The sequence below is a fragment of the Dipteris shenzhenensis genome, chromosome 12, assembly GCF_047967505.1.
Source record: "Dipteris shenzhenensis isolate YYH24624 ecotype China chromosome 12, Dip_SZ_1.0, whole genome shotgun sequence".
In the NCBI taxonomy this organism is placed as follows: Eukaryota; Viridiplantae; Streptophyta; class Polypodiopsida; order Gleicheniales; family Dipteridaceae; genus Dipteris; species Dipteris shenzhenensis.
In genome coordinates this window covers 233553-249948 of record NC_141607.1, presented here as the reverse complement: position 1 = coordinate 249948, position 16396 = coordinate 233553, and the positions used below count along the sequence as shown (strand labels likewise).

Sequence of the window (16396 nt, the reverse complement as noted above, 5' to 3'; positions counted from 1 at the left end):
AAGGTATAGCGTGAATGAAGGTGAGGCAGATCATGAGCCGGCAGAGAATAAATACCCTACAACACAAAAGAGCCGCCACAAGTAATGAGCCTGCAAGCTGCCCCAAAGCCAAGGAGGGAGATTATTGAAGCTGCAGGGCATCAAAGAACGCACAGAGAGAAGGAAAGAAGTAGATTCGGCCGACATTATACCCTCACATAACTCTAGAAATCTACCTAAACCACCCTGATTAACTTAAGAGAGACTCCAAAGGAAAACAAGGTGAATGCTCATAAATCATTCATAAGGCCTACGTGAAACGTGAAGCGTGTAAAAGAGGGCGGAAAGTTGAGAGAGAGAGAGGTCCAAAGTTAGACTTTAGACTGGACTAAGTTTAGGAGAGAGACTTTTTGAAAATGACAATGTGTTATTTCACTTCAAGGCTACCTTTAGGCAAGCCAAAAAGCAAGAGTGGTTATCTTTAGGTTGACACCTCCAGGGGATTCGTGGACCTCTGATAAGTTGTATAAAATCCTGAATACTCATCAAATAGGACTGTTTCTTAGCCATGTAAGTTGCCTTTACAGTTTGTAATGCTCTGTACGAGTGAGAGTGGGCGATGTTCCTGACGGGAACGTGATTGTTTTGCACCCAGGAGGGCATCCATAAACAGACCTCCCACACCTGATGCTGATGATGTAAAGGACACTGAGCCCACGTTGCAAGAGATAATCAACATCAAGGTCGCTGGAGCTTACGATTCAGTTAACAGATTTTTTACTATCGGGATGCTTAGTATTTCCAACTAACAGGGGTTGAGATCTCCTGCTTGCCGCAGCTGATTGAAAGCGGAGAAAAAGAGAAACTGAAAGAATTACTGAGGGAAAGGTTGATTGAATGCGGGTGGAAAGATGAAATGAAGAGTCACTGCAGGTGCTCCGTTTCTCTATCCATTCTTTTAATTCTTGTCTTGTTTTCCGAATTATCGGTTTTATGGCTCTACTGAGGTTGATCTTGATACGATCGGTCTCTCTCTCTCTCTCTCTCTCTCTCTCTCTCTCTCTCTCTGCATTTCTTTTTTCTTCCAGAGATCCCTTCTGTGGGTTCACTAAACCTTTTTGCATTATCCAAGTCCTCGGTATGGTAGTGCTAGCGAATTTTTGCTGTATGTATATAGTCAAGGGTTTTGCACTGTCTAGAATAAGCAAGGAGGTGATCTAGGCATTGGCTTCATTGTCGCCAATTAGTGGGCGTATGAATGTGTGTGTGCACATGCGCACGCTTATGTGAGTGTCGTGAATTATTGAACGCTAGTGAAATTTGTGGAGGTGTCGTATGAGGTAATCTCTGCTACTTAAGACATAGCTGATTGGTTTATAACGCAGTAGAAGCCTGCCATGAGTTTTAAGCCTGCACTTTTCATTGTACTTGTACTTAATAGGATTGGGCAGGGTCTGGATGCATCTAGGTACATAGTTTCTCCGGATGCTTAAACTTAGCCTTTCTCTTAAGTTTTAATTCCTCTTAGTATAGTAAGCTTTTCTGAAATCAGGGAGTTGCTTGGTAGTTCTTGGTTACCATGGCACATATTTGATGTTGCTTGGTAGTTCGTGTTTACCATGGCACATCTCTTTGTATCAGACCAGCATTCTTTTTGGTACCACTTCGTATCTTTTTGGAGTTCCATTCAATTTTCCATTCAATTTTTGTGCTCTCTCAAGGTGTCAAACGTGTTGTTCTCAGTGATTTGGCTAGGGGTAACTCCCATTCGATAATACACACATAGTGCACTTCTTGTTCAGTGTATTGCAGTATTTTCTTGTCCTTCCCATTATTTCATCCCTTTGCTTGAACTTGGGATCTTAATATTGAAATATGGCATCTTTGATTATTTTTGGTGAGGTTTGCCATATTGAACAGCAATGTACCATTTGCTTGTTTCCAACCATGATGGGGAGTTTTGCAGCTTGAGCAATGCCTACTAATGCTGTGGATCTATCATTGGATCCATGGTGTCAACGTGAGTAACTAAGGTCGCAATTGGATTGTTTGTAATAAGGCAACGGCCATGAAATGAGTGTTTTGTGTGGGTTGCTATGGCTTGGAGCCTTAAATTGTGTGTTGCCCTAATAGCTAGATTTAGATCCTCGTCTGGGAGAGTTTAAAATGAAATCGTTTAGTCTTCACAAGCAATTGTAGCTTAAATGAAGAGATTTTGGACTACCTTTTGATTAGCCTTCTCCTTTAGTGCTAGCCTTCGTCATGGCTGAGTCTGCTCTTCACCTCCGGAATGCCGACAGAAACTCAGTTGAAGACTTTGTATAAATGGATGCTCAAGTATGTGTGGGTGTGAGGATTTGTATGTATTGAGCATATGTTTATACTATGGTCTACACCCACTATTGGGCGTTGATGACGTGAGTGGGGATGTCATAGTAGCTAGTCCTTGCCATGCGTGATGGAGTTTATGGTTTTCAACCTTATGAGTGACTATCATGAGATTGAAACTGCACTATGTTGTGTTTCTAGAGGATGAGTTCATGGACTCATCTAGGTATATCTGCAACCAAGGTGGACTTATGAGTAAATCAAATGTGATAGGGTCTAAGCATGGTCATTAGCTAGGCCTAGCTAAGGTTGAATCATTTGGATCGTGGCTGTTTCAATCATTTGTTTGCTACACTAGTTAGTACAGTTGGTTAGCAATTAGAAAGGGACAATTTGGACAGAGGCCTTGACAGGTGGCAAAGGACATGATCTTAGCATTTATGTCAATCTGGTAGGTGCCCCCAAAGGTGATGAGTTGGCATTGATGTCAATCTGGTAGGTGCCCCCAAAGGTGATGAGTTGGTGCATTGCCTTGCCCTATCAGCTAGATTTAGATGCTCGTTTGGGAGAGACTACAATAAAATCGTTTAGACTTCACAAGTCCACGTTGCGGCTTGCTGGTTTTGCGATAATTGTTTCTATCTTAAATGGCGCGTTGCCCTATCAACTAGATTTAGATGCTCGTTTGGGAGAGACTAAAATGAAATCGTTTAGACTGAAGAGATATTGGACTACTTTTTGATTAGCCTTCTACTTTAGTGCTAGCCTTCGTCATGGCTGAGTCTGCCCTTCACCTCGGGAGTGCCGACAGAAACTCAGTACGAAGACTATGTATAAATGGATGCTCAAGTATGTGTGGGTGTGTGGATTTGTATGTGTGAGAGCATATTTTCATGTGATGGTCTACACCCACTGTTGGGTGCTGATGACGTCAGTGGGGATGTCATAGTAGCTAGTCCTTGTTATGCGTGATGGAGTTTATGGTTTTCAATCTTATGAGTGACTATCGTGAAATTGAAACTCCACTATGTTGTGTTTTTAAAGGATGAGTTTGGGAATGTTCCTGGATTCATCTAGGTAGATATATTTAAAAGATTTGAGCTCATATACTTGAGATGCCAAATTGAGGACCTAACTTCTTCCACAGGTACACTTAATTGGAGGCCACCTACTCTCTCTCTCTCTCTCTCTCTCTCTCTCTCTCTCTCTCTCCATCGACATCGACATCGACATCGACATAGTTTCGCTTACTGAGGAGAGCCAGTGGAGATAGTGCGGTCCTACACGTACCTAGAGGCAGTATTCACGGGACCAATCTTCATGATGACCCATGCCGCCAGATCACGACTCACATGAGGGAAGGGTGTCTTGGCCCGATTAGAGAGACAGTGCTTCTAGGCGCATTTTCAGGACCCACCGACAAAGGGCTGGCTTTTTGACACTCTCGTGAGACCGACTACCATGTTTGGAGCACTTTTTTGGGGGAGTGATCTTTCAGTTACTACTGACTGGGAGGGATTTGAGAGGCTACAGGTGATCATGGGATCTAGGATGATTCGGAGTAAGCCTTCAGTTCCCCATCAGATCATACTGGCAGAGTTCGTCATGATACCTCTCCAGGTGGACACCCTCTTCCAGACCGTGACATTTCTCCACAGAGTTTTGGCCCTACCTCAGTGGAGACTACCGAGACTGGCACTGGAGTCATCCCGACGATTGGCAGGGAGAGGTTTTGATATAGCTTGGTATGCGTGGGTGTCCACATGGTTTGATAGCCACGGTATTTAGATGGATAGGCTCTCCCCCTTTCAGTACAGCTTGAATGCACCACCGGAGCTCATACCACATGATGAAATTAACCGTATCATATTGTTAGACCTTCTCCAGCTCCACACATCTCGGGCTTGGGGGGGGATTAGGAGTTCCTCACCAAGACCCAGTTCTATCATGACCACTTTTTGAGGATATCGGAGCATGGTCTCATCATCAGGCCCGAGTACCTCGAGGATAGGAGGGTCTCACACTCCTTGCGGATTGCTATCGGACAGATACGAGTCTCGTCCCACTAGTTGAGGATTGAGGCAGGGAGAGCGGCCGGCATACCTAGAGAGCAACGGGTTTGTAGACTATGCACGATGGGGGAGGTTGAGACAGAGGAGCATTTTCTATGTGTCTGTCCGGTCTACTATGAGATCCGAGGGCTATACCACTGTCTCTTTCAGGAGGAGCTCAGCTTCGGATCACTCACACGGCTGATACATTTCCTCGACTAGGTTTGCATTGGGCTCTACTTGATTGAGATGCGGAGACACAGAGATTCCCTTGTGCGGCAGGTCAGAGATAAGCTAAAGTTGATGCCTCAGGACACCGAGCTAGACTAAGCGCAGACACGTGTCACTGATTTTTACGCATCCTAGCCAGCACCAGATGAGATCGAGGGGGTGGAGCTCGAGGAGACGAGAGCACTATGGATCAGCAGTGAGACCCGTCACCAAGATGTGGCTGGACGAGAGACGCAGAGATCACACATGGCACATGGGGCGACCAGAGCGCGCACAATTGAGGTCCGGCCTATCTAAGTCCTCCTCAGAGGGGACTGCCAGAGACGAGGCATTACTCTCGATGTAGCCCATCGGTTACAGAGATCCAGGAGAGCGTGCCCCTCGCCACTACGGGAGATAGCCCAACAGACAGATACGTGAGCTCTTTGCATCACATCAGAGGGCCATCGGGGAGCTGGGTTACATAGAGCCTGCACATGTACTTGGAGCTTTGGTCCTGAGCACTATTTTGTACTAGCTTTTTGCATTTTTAACACTTAGCACTCAATAAGGGCCTTAGTGAGCCGTTTGCTTCAGCCCATAGTGGCTTGTATGGGTTCCATATATTTTGTACCTTGTCTCATAGACCTGCGAGGTCTCCTGAAGACGTTAATACATCTTTCTTTCTTTCTCTCTGTCTCTGTCTCTGTCTCTCTGTCCAAGATCCTCATGCCCCCTTTAGATGAAATGGAGCTTACATTGTGCTCTAGATCTTGACGGAGGTATCTTAGAGATGCGGCGTGGATTTGGTGCTATTCATGGAACTCCTAGAAATCAGCACTGAGTCTGATTCATGCAGAGTCATTGGTAGCTAGTGGAGGGTATCTATCTTGGCCTGCCAAAGGAGACCTTTATTAGCGCTGCTTCACTGTGAGGAGACCATCAAAGAGGCAGTCTACCTCAGTGCACCCAGCACGAGGAAATTATTTGGTCATGGACGTGTTGGAGAAGGGGCTGATTCAGCCCACACCCTACTGCTCACCCGTGCTTTTGTTCCAAAAGAAGGATGGGTCTTGGCGGATGTGCATTGGCTACCGAGCCCTCAATAAAATCACAATTAAGAACATATTCCCTATACTCAGGATAGATGATATTTTGGATAGTTTACAGGGATCTGGAATGTTCAGCCGCATTGATCTGAAAAGTGGTTGTCACTAGATCAAAATTCAGCAAGAGGATGTGCACAAAACAGCTTTCCATACCACTTTTGGTCTGTATGAGTTTCTTGTCATGCCATTTGGTTTAACGAATGCACTTGCCACCTTTAACAGAATGATGGACATGATTTTTAGAGAACACCGAGCCTTTGTTGGCCATTTCTTTGATGACATCCTCGTGTTCTCTCAGGATGAGGCTGAACATAAGAAGAAACTGGCACTTGTTTTGAGGAGCTTTGAAAGTAGAAGTTGCTTGTCAATGCCAAGAAAAGTGAAATTTTCATGCATGAGATCCATTTTCTCGAGCATATTGTTTCTAAGGATGGAGTTAGGATGGACCCTGCCCAAGTAGAGGCTATTAGGAATTGGCCACACCTAAAGAACATCCATGAAGTACGTAGCTTTTTGGGCTTGTGCACATACTACTAGAGATTTATCCTGCTGAATTTCTTACAAGCGCAACTGAATTTGTCAATCAAAGTCCGGGGTAAATTTCGTTTTTTGAGAGAAGGTGAATTTAGTGCAAGACTATCTTGATTGTGAGGAAGGTTGAGCCAGAAAGTTGAGATTCGAAGGAAAGGACTGCATCAGTGTGAAATCCTTGGGAAAGTTGGGTCTAGGACTGGGTGATTTGATGTTTCACCTTTAGGAATGCGATTTACAATCTGAGTCAAAGTCAAAATACATAGCCAGGTGTCATGGTGGCTCTCTTATGGGCTGCGAAAACATCTCGTATCTATGTCTGTCGGGTCGTCTTTGTGGTGGGGGGTGCGGTCTCCTTGATCTCTGTATCCGGTGGGCCACGTGAGAGATGCCTCTGGTCGAGCGATTCCCTCCAAGTAGAGCTGTGATGGGCTGAACCTCCATCGTGCCTGTCCTTGTTTGTCTTTGTATCTCTGGGTGCGTCTCTACTTGCCGTCGTTTCATCCCACTGACCCACGTGGTCCTCATATCATCTATCTTCTCCTCCTCCACTCTGCCATGTCCAGGGGCAGCAGACTTAAAAGTGTAAAAATCTGTGACTTGTCTTCGAGCTCGATCTGTCACAGTTTCATGTGTCACTGCCTCCTCCTACTCTCTAATCTGGCGCAATAGGGTCTCTCTATGTTGTCGCATCTCCATCATATATGGGCAGTGGCTGATGCAAACCTAGTCCTGGAAGTGGATCAGATGGGAGAGAGGCCCAAAACCAAGCTCCTCCTGAAATAGGCAGTGGTATTGCCCTCGGATCTCATAGTAAACAAGGCAAGTCCATAGGAAGTGCTCCTGTGTCTGCACCTTCTCCAGCTTGCATGGTCTACAAATCCGTCGCTCTCCGTGCGTACCAATGGCTCTCCTTGCCTCAATCCTCAGGTGAGGGGACGAGACCCGCATTTGTCAGATGGCGATCCTCAGAGCGTGTGAGACTCGTCTGTCCTCCAGATACTAGCATAGACATAGCCAGAAGCTACCATGTACTAGTAATTACATAGAATCTGAACATTTGACAATAGATTCTGTTGAGATTAAAATTCTAAAAGCCAAATAACAAGAGGGCTAGCCTGCAAGGCAAGAGGCTACTATGAAAATGTGCACAAAATACCAAAGTCCGAAAACCTATGATAGATAATCGTCATGGGTATCATGAATGAAGTTCGATACATCATAAAGAGGATAACTGAAATACAAGTCCCAAGTCACATGTCAAGTGTTAATAATGAGCGGACAAAAGAAGATTTAAAAATTGGGTTAAAAAAAAGTAGGGGAACACGTTTAATTTTTAAAGTTCAAAAAAACATAAAAAAAAAACCATTAGATGCGTGTCTTAAGCACGTGTTCAAGACACATACATTTCTAATGTCTCTGAAGTGGCTTACGTGTAAGAGACTCATTCTAAACAACCATGGTCTTGCCCTTAAATTGTGCTCAGTTTTGCAGCCAAGCAGGCTATAAGGATAGTAGCAAAGTGGCTGCGTATGTGGATCATCTTTTAAGACTGATCCGTGCACGCATTGTGGAGCATGGTAATGGCATTTTGGCTTGCATATCTTGCTATGTGTATTCTGGATCTATGTGCGTTCTTGATCTTTCCTTGCCCAGGCGAGTGATCTTACAAAGTAGGTCTAGCAAGCTGTACATGACGTTGGAGCAATGGCATGAGCCAAAAGCTTACCTAACTGAAGTTTTTTTTTTTTTTTGGGGCAAAAAAGAGACTTCTATTAAGTATTAAAGAAAACCATTAGAGCAAGCTCCATACGGGAATACGGGATACACCATGCAATGCATGAAAAGCTCAAGAGCCAAAAAGAAAGGATTGGGGCTGATAGTGCCATCTCAATCCGGTAGCAACCTCTGAGAAAAAGGGAGAACCCCTCCAAACTCGAAGAAATACAGTAACTGAAGTTTCTTTTGTTGTGCGTCTTTTCAGTATTGTCATTACTAATTTGTGTCTTGGCATTTTTACATCTTTATATTTTGTATGTTTTGCATGTTAATATTTACTGCAAAGTACCTTTGTAGTTCTAATTCAGCTTTCAGATGCATCAAAGTTGATATTTGATGTTTTAGTAAAAGGTGCTCCAAACTATCAAAGAATTAATACTTAAGTTTTGTAAAGTATGGCCTTGAAATAATGCTTACTCTTTTGATGTAGGGCCTTCACCAGAAAAAGGGGGAGGAAGAGCGTGACAGTTGATGAGCTTGTTCGTACAATCACTCCTAAAGGAAGATGTGAGTTTCAGTTTATTTCGTTTAGTAGGGAGAATGGTGTGAAGGTGCACGTGAACTTTTTTTTGGTCTTACTAACCGACTTGTGTGGTTACAACTTTCTGCATCACATGGTCTTATTTAGATGGTTTAATATCCAAAGGAATAGTAGAAAGTTATAGCATTGTGGTATGTATGCATGCATAGAAGATTGAAGTTCAGAATAGACAAGCTTGCTACAAATGTTTTCAATCTAGATATGAAAGAGGTAGATGCACAATTGTATAGTAGGATTCAAACCCACAACCTTGCACTCCAAGCCTCCATGCACTCACCAGTGACCCAAATGTTCGTGCTTGACATATACGGTCAAGATATACATTATGCGATTACCTAGGTACCTTTTTAAAAATTGTGTGCAAATCATCAAAAGTCGCCTATCATGGGCATTTGCCAGCCCATAGCCATGGCTGTCTACATGGCAGCCATGCAGCCCAAAAGTAGCCGCAACAGGCTCCAGGGAATGGTAGAACCAGCAATAGAGGACCAAGGCAGGAGGTCTCCCCCACTCAAACCCTAGGTGGTTGGTCAGGCTCTAGGGCATGGCAGAACCAGCAATAGAGTACGAAGGCAGGAGGGAGCCATTTATAGGTCTCCCTGACCCACACCCAAATGTAAGAAAAGTAGAGATGGACAGGAAGCAACATAAATGTACTGAATATAAGAGATTGGGGAAAAACAACAAGAGGAGAAGGTTTTGTCTAAGTGACAAAACCTTATCCTATCCACTAACCGTAGTTAGAGATCCTAACTGTGGTTAGGGGGAAAAACCTCTAATGTGGGAAAAGTGTCCCTAACCCACTTATTGACTCTACATTGGTCACTGCCATGAATTATGGCGATAATTCCAACACCCCTTGTAGTGCCAATGTGATGATGTACAAGGAAAGGATCAATCACCAAAAGGAGATAAGTTCAGGGTATTGCGAAATGCCTCAAACTTCTCACGTGGAAGTGCTTTGGTGAAGATGTCTGCAACATTGTCATGTGTGGAGACATAGATCATACTGATCTCCCCTGCATGCAACTTCTCTTTGACATAATGATAATGAACCTCAATGTGCTTTGTGCGAGCATGAAACACAAGATTCTTTGCAACTGCTATAGCACTCTATCCGTGAGAATTGGAGAAGGACCCTCCAACGATAGATGAAGATCAGCAAATAAGCGGCTTCACATGAGGAAGTAGCCACAGTAGATTGTTTTTTACTGAGCCAAGAAATGCAAGAATGTCCCAATTTCCAAAAAGAAACAATAACCACTTGTGGACTGTCTAGTGTCATATCTCCAGCCCAATCTAAGTCATTGTAAGCATGCATCTGCACGTCACCCCCCTTGGGAAATATCAAGCCATAAGACCTTGTGCCTTGCAAGCAGTGTCACAAGAAACGTTTCTAGATTTTTACAGGCGTTTCGTCTAGAAACGCCTAAAAATACTTATTTTATAGAAGTTATATATATAATATACTTCAAAAATAATTGTCTTCAGATTCTCTCTCTCTCTCTCTCTGAAAAGAGCTCTCAGACTCCTCTCAAAAGAGCTCTCAGATATCCATATTGTGCACACAATGCACATTGCACACACATATTACACAGTTGAAAGAGTAAAAAGATGCGTCACGCAGCCTATGGATTTTACAAAGACACAGATCTTCCAGTTTATAAATTACTATTAACTAATTAGTTGCAAGTGCATATGGCTGCTAGCATATGCCATGGCCCATAGTTCAAACAATAAACTTTTAACTTTATAATTCAAATTTCAGAATCAAATTTCAAGATTCAAGATTTAAGATTCAAAATATAACAAAATGTATTATGTATTACTGTTTACATCATACATGTAACATGCCATAATGATATACTGGTAACTGTATGGTGTAAACTGTATACATAATCAAAGCCCGTCTCCTGCAAGCCAGCTGCTAATAACTGCAGTGTACACAGTACACTCTAGAGTCTAGTCTCGACTCTCTAGAGCTAGGGACTGCTGCCCTCTCCAAGATCTGCTGCCTCATCACTGTCATCATCAGCACTGGAATCAGCAGATGGATCTACATCCTCTGTGGAGAAAGAGGAAGTGCCACCCTCGAACCAAGTAGGGGCTCGCAACTGATCTGAGTCCTCTGAGTCCGCACTGTCTACCAATGCCGCCTCCTCCTCTGGCTCATCTCTGCTTGGACGTCCTCGGGATGACGAGGCAAGAACAGATACCTGTGATCCCCCTCGTGAGGCTCGTGCTCGACGTTGATAACCACGAATCTGGGGTGTCCCTATATCCCTTGCAACAGTAGTAGCACGTACTCGTGGTGCACGAGCTTGAGCCATTGAACGTGTCTGACGTCGGAATCGAAGCATATCCCGTCGCAAGAACTCGTAAGCATCGTCATTCTCTCGACTGTGCTGGATGATGGACATGTTGACAGGTTCTAGCTTGATCTTGTCAGGATTGACTTGCTTGGGCTTCCACTCGATGCTACCGGTACCATCTGCAGACCTGTACTTCTCAAGTAGACGTAGGTTGGCATTGACATCTACCAACCTATTGAGCTGCTCCACGCTCAACCTGACATAGTTTACAAAGCATAAAGAAGTCAATTCTCACGACTTAAGAATTGTTTTTCAAAATGTTACAAGCTTGACGCTATACTATATAGCCTATAAATAAGAACTATAAGAAGTTAGAACTTACTTGTTTCTCTTCTTGGTGTGTATGTCTGCACATATGCTCCATATCCTCTCAGTTGGACCTGATGTGCAATCTTGCGAAAGGATGCGGAGAGCTAAGTTCTGCAATGAGGGATTCAAAATCCCAAATTTCTCCCACCAAGTAAGAGCCAATAGCCTGTTGTCTCTTTCCTTGGCAATTGCACGGGAGAAATGACCCATGTCATTGCGGAACTCCACTATGTCCTCTTCAATGCTATTGCAATTTGCAATACAGAAGAAGACAATATAAATAATTAGATAAATCATAAACGATAATAGTAAATACAAAGTTGAAAGCACTTAGAAGTTAGTAGTGAGCAGGTTGCAAACTTGTATGCCATGCTACCTCACCTATTCTGGACCGATGAGTCGCATACTTTCTCCAAGTATTGGGTCCATCCATTCACAAGCACCCGATCATTCCATTTAGCAGGCTCCTTTTAGAAGGGATGGAGCATATGTGCAACAGTGTGGATTGGCCTATGAAACCAATCCCATCTCTTTCTCCAAATTTCTAATATGTCATCCTTTCTGAAAATTTACCAAAAGGAATCAAGTTAGAGGCTAGACTCTAGAGCTAGGAGAACTGAGTATTAAACTTACAAGTTTCAACTTATATGTACCTGCTCTGGTTGAGGATCTCAATAGGACAATCCTCCGTTGCTTTTCGAAGCTTCAGCATGAACTCGTATAGCAAGCCCATAGTACAACCCTCATGGTTAAAGAGTCGAAGCACGAAGTACAAGGGCTCTATGGACATCTGAATGCAAAGGGCTTCCTGTCAAAACTGATTGTCAAAGACAATCCCCTCGACATTCTGTCCAGCAGGCAATCTCGAGTCACTCCAATCCAACCAATCTGAACTGGTCATCATGCGACGAAGGCTCTCTTTGGTCTTAACCAGCCTAAAAATGATAAAGTTTAAACAAATTTAAATAATGAATAATTTGAGGAATTGATCTTTGAATGATGAAAATTGAATCATGATTCATGAATCATATTTGCTAAGAACGAGGAAGATGTAGCCAAAGCGTGTCTTTGAGGGTCTCAATAGCTCCCACTTACACTCTCTTCTGAATAGGGCCAATGCATGTGGCTTACGAGTGATATAAGTCACTAGCTGCATTGCTTTTTCGACCACACTAGACACCCAAGGCAGCTTTCCAATATCCTCCATCATCAAATCAAGAGAGTGTGAGGCACAAGGTGTCCATACTATCTTGGATACTTCTCCTCAAGAAGACTTCCCATTCTCTTGCAGTTGGAGCCATTATCGGTGATGACTTGCACCACATTGTCCTCACCAACCTCCTTGATGGCTGCCTCAATATGACCCCATATCCACTCTCCGGTGATGTGAAGGCCGGCATGTGAGGCATCAACCACCGTCAAGAATATGCTTCCCACACAACTAGTGACCAAGATATTAATCATGTGTCTCCTCTTCGTGTCACTCCATCCATCGGAGACTATGGTGCATCCATACCGACTCCAAGCTTCCTTGGGTCCCTCCATGTCTTTCTTGATTAATCCCACCTGCTTCTTCAAACGTGTGGTGCGGAGAGTCTCAGAACTAGCAGGTGTAAGGGATGATGCTCCTGCTCTACCAGCAGCTACAAGTGCATGATAAAACTTCTTGTAGGCAGGAGTCCTTGCAACATTGAAGGGAATATTGCAAGCGTAGAAAAACTGCTCCTCTGCAATTGCAGCCTCTTGCTTTAGGTGTGGTGCCCAAGCAGCCTGTATAGGAGTAACTCTCGGAGTGATAGCTGCTGGACCACGCGGCCTCTTGGCAGGAGGCCGTGGAGGAGCTGATGGCATAGCGGACAGCCCAACTGATACGGATGCCGATGGAGTGGTGCCATGTAGAGGCTGAGTAGAGGCACTCCCATGAACTTGTGATGTCGATGTAGATGGAGTATACCCATGCCCCTCGTGCTGTGAGTGAGAACACTCCACATTCCCGATATCTGACTGGGATGATGTGAGAGTGACGGTTTCCTCTATGCCCAACTTCTGCTGCTCAACCAACACATTAGCTTGAAGAACTTGATCTGTGATCACGGGATGGAGGAGGGATCGAATCTCAGCAAATTTGGATGAGGTACCTCCATATGCCAAGAAGATCCCCTCTGGAATGGCATGGCAAGCACTCTTACCTTGGCCTCCGATCCATAAAAAATGTGCTCGAACTCGAGGGGCAGATCCCGTCAAAGCGTCACCACAAAACTTGCATACTGACCTCCTCGTGCCAGATGTGCCATATCTCTTTATAAAAACGGTATCCTGCCATACATCCCGTTTTGTGCTTCCACTTGGTCCACCGGCACGTCTTGAGACCATGGTATGGGAGTAGAGAGTAGAGTAGAGTAGATTGTAGAGGCTAGAGGAGAGTAGAGGGTAGAGACTAGAGTAGAGGGTAGAGTAGAGGGTAGGGTAGAGTAGAGTAGAGTAGAGTAGAGTAGAGGGTAGGGTAGAGTAGAGGGTAGAGGGTAGACCGTAGAGGAAAGTAGAGGGTAGAGTAGAGTAGAGTAGAGTAGAGTAGGGTAGGGTAGGGTAGGGTAGGGTAGGGTAGGGTAGGGTAGGGTAGGGTAGTAGGGTAGGGTAGGGTAGGGTAGGGTAGGGTAGAGGGTAGGGTAGGGTAGGGTAGAGTAGGGTAGGGTAGAGTAGAGGGTAGAGGGTAGACCGTAGAGGAAAGTAGAGGGTAGACCGTAGAGACTAGAGTAGAGGGTAGAGTAGAGTAGAGTAGAGGCCCGAGGGTAGAGTAGAGAGTAGAGAGTAGAGGAGAGTAGAAGGCGGAGTAGAGGGTAGAGTAGATTGTAGATGGTAGGCACTAGGAGGCTGGAGCAAGGCAAGCAATGGAGTGGCGCGGGAGGAGCGAAAAAATGAAAACGGTGGCCAAAATCTGCAAGAAACTCGTCAGCGGCGGATTTTTGGATAGGCAACGTTTTGCCCTAACTGCGCGTTTCGGGTGTTTCGAAGAAACGTTTCGGGTGTTTCTAGAAACGTTTCTTCCCGTTTCGATGCCCCGAAACGCGTTTTTTGGTGACACTGCTTGCAAGTAACGGAAGATGCGTTTTACAGCTTGCCAATGTGGTGTCTTTTGGGCTGTGCATATACTTGCTCACCTGTGATATTGCAAACTGAATATCGGGCCGTGTATTGCACAAATAAATGAGGCATTCAGCAGCCTGACTGTAGAGTGTGGCATCTACTGATTCACCTGCATCATACATAGTAAGCTTCAGCCCTGGCTCCATGGGAGTGGTTATAGGCTTGCAATCTTGCATGTTGAACCGATCCAAGAGCTTTTGCACATACTTGGATTGAGAAATAATAATGCCACATCTCTCTTGTATAAAAATAAAAATGTAACATGCCCCCAAATCTGACATGTCAAATGTAGCTTTCAATTCAGCTTTGAAATTTGCAATTTTTTCTTCTTGCGACCTTGTGAGCAGCATGCCATCTACATTAAGAATGATGACCAAAATATCCCCCCCATCCTTCTTGATGTAGAGGGTACTTTCAGCTGGACTATTATGAAGCCCCTCGCTGGTTAGAAAGGCATCAATCTTGGAGTACCATGCACGTGGGTCTTGTTTCAGCCCATACAAAGCTTTATTCAGCTTGCAAACGTTATGTGCATTACCCGAAATTTCAAAGCCAGGAGGTTGTTTGACTGAAACCTTTTCCAACAAGTCTCCATTAAGAAAAGCTGTTTTTATATCCAATTGATGAACATTCCAATCAAAATGTGCAGCCATAGCAATAACTGATCTGATAGTTGTCATCTTGGAAGTAGGAGCAAATTTCTTCTCATAATCAATGCCCTTCTTCTGAGCATAGCCTTTTGCAACCAGCCATGCCTTGTACCTGTCAATGGACCTATCTGACTTTCTTTTTACTTTGAAAACCCATTTGGTACCTATGACATTCTTTCCTGGTGGCAAATCCACAAGCTTCTAGGTCTGTTTTTTCTCAATGGATTGCAACTCATCTTGCATGGCATTCATCCAATGCACATTGTCCTTAGCTTCTTCAAACGTATCAGACTCTTCCTCATCAAGAAGAGTATGTGCATAAGCTGATTCAACAGACAGAGCCTCCCTTTTGTGCCTTGCTGCACTATTGCCAGGCAAAGGAGCATCAAGTTTACTCTCCTTGAGAGTTTGGAGCAGCCGATTGCGAACAGATTTGGCTACGCGTATTTCTGTAATCTCTTGCATGATAGCATCTTCCAGTGCCTGTGGAGGAAGTAAATCAGCCGGTGGCTGAATCGGGGCATGTGGAACATGATGAGTTTGCTGCAAATTCTGATTTTCAGCAGGGATGTTAGATGCGGAACCCAAAGCAATGGGTATTAATCCCTCAAAAACATCATCTGATGTAGAAGAAGCTGGCACATGGGGACGAGCATTTTCCGAGCGAAATCTTCCAAGCGTCCGAGCGAAGGAAAAAAGAAGCTTCCAACTATGTAAAAATATGGCAAAAATAGATCGGAACAAAACATAGTTTCACTTAGAAATACACAAATTATTATAGCAATGCCTATTTTATACACAAATATTTACATGAATCTTTGGGAATTGTGAGTAACATAACGGGATGCCTTTTGAAGAAACCCACATGTAGAGTAGACTTCTCTATGAAAATTCCCTTATGATTCTACTTACAACCTTTACTTAATAGGGCGTGACATTGAAAACCCTCTCTCAACCTAGCCTCATGAACTCTCTTAACCTAGCTTCATGAAAGGGTTTTTCCAACAAAACCTCATTGAAGCAAGCTATTATGCTCTAGCCGAGATAGCATGACCTCGGAAAGACCGGTGGGCATTTTCTCTTAGATGACCGACTTCTGTAATATTTCATGTGCGTAAATTAAATGGTCAAGGGAAGTAACTGCCAAGGTCCTAGGTGAGGGTGTATTGCCATCGACTAGGTGGTTCTGAGTGCTCAGGCCTAGGTGCACCTAAATGTGTAAGAATGCCAAGGGGCAAATGTTTTAATTGTGCCCCAAGAGAGGGGTAAATGGTGTACCAAGCTAAAGGTCTAAGATGATGACATGTGGCAGGAGGAAACCATCTAGGGAATTGTGGGCTTGTGGATAGGCATGAAGGAAAAAGAAATTACGTATCGTCATGTGCATGCAATC

General features: G+C 44.2%; 1 protein-coding gene across 2 annotated transcripts in view; it reads left to right on the top strand.

Annotated features, from left to right (window-relative positions):
• The first annotated feature begins 328 nt into the window (after positions 1-328).
• LOC147895635 (transcription/mRNA export factor) overlaps positions 329-16396 on the top strand; it is a 32828-nt gene continuing 16760 nt past the window's right edge. The window contains exons 1-4 of one of the 2 annotated variants that reach the window (XM_087382654.1): positions 329-549; positions 635-722; positions 818-912; positions 8430-8494. In XM_087382654.1, the coding sequence (XP_087238780.1) occupies positions 548-549; positions 635-722; positions 818-912; positions 8430-8494 (250 nt within the window). In that variant the 5' untranslated portion in view covers positions 329-547. Of the gene's footprint in view, positions 550-634; positions 723-817; positions 913-8417; positions 8495-16396 lie in introns of both variants that reach the window. The other variant, XM_087382653.1, reaches the window with a different exon arrangement.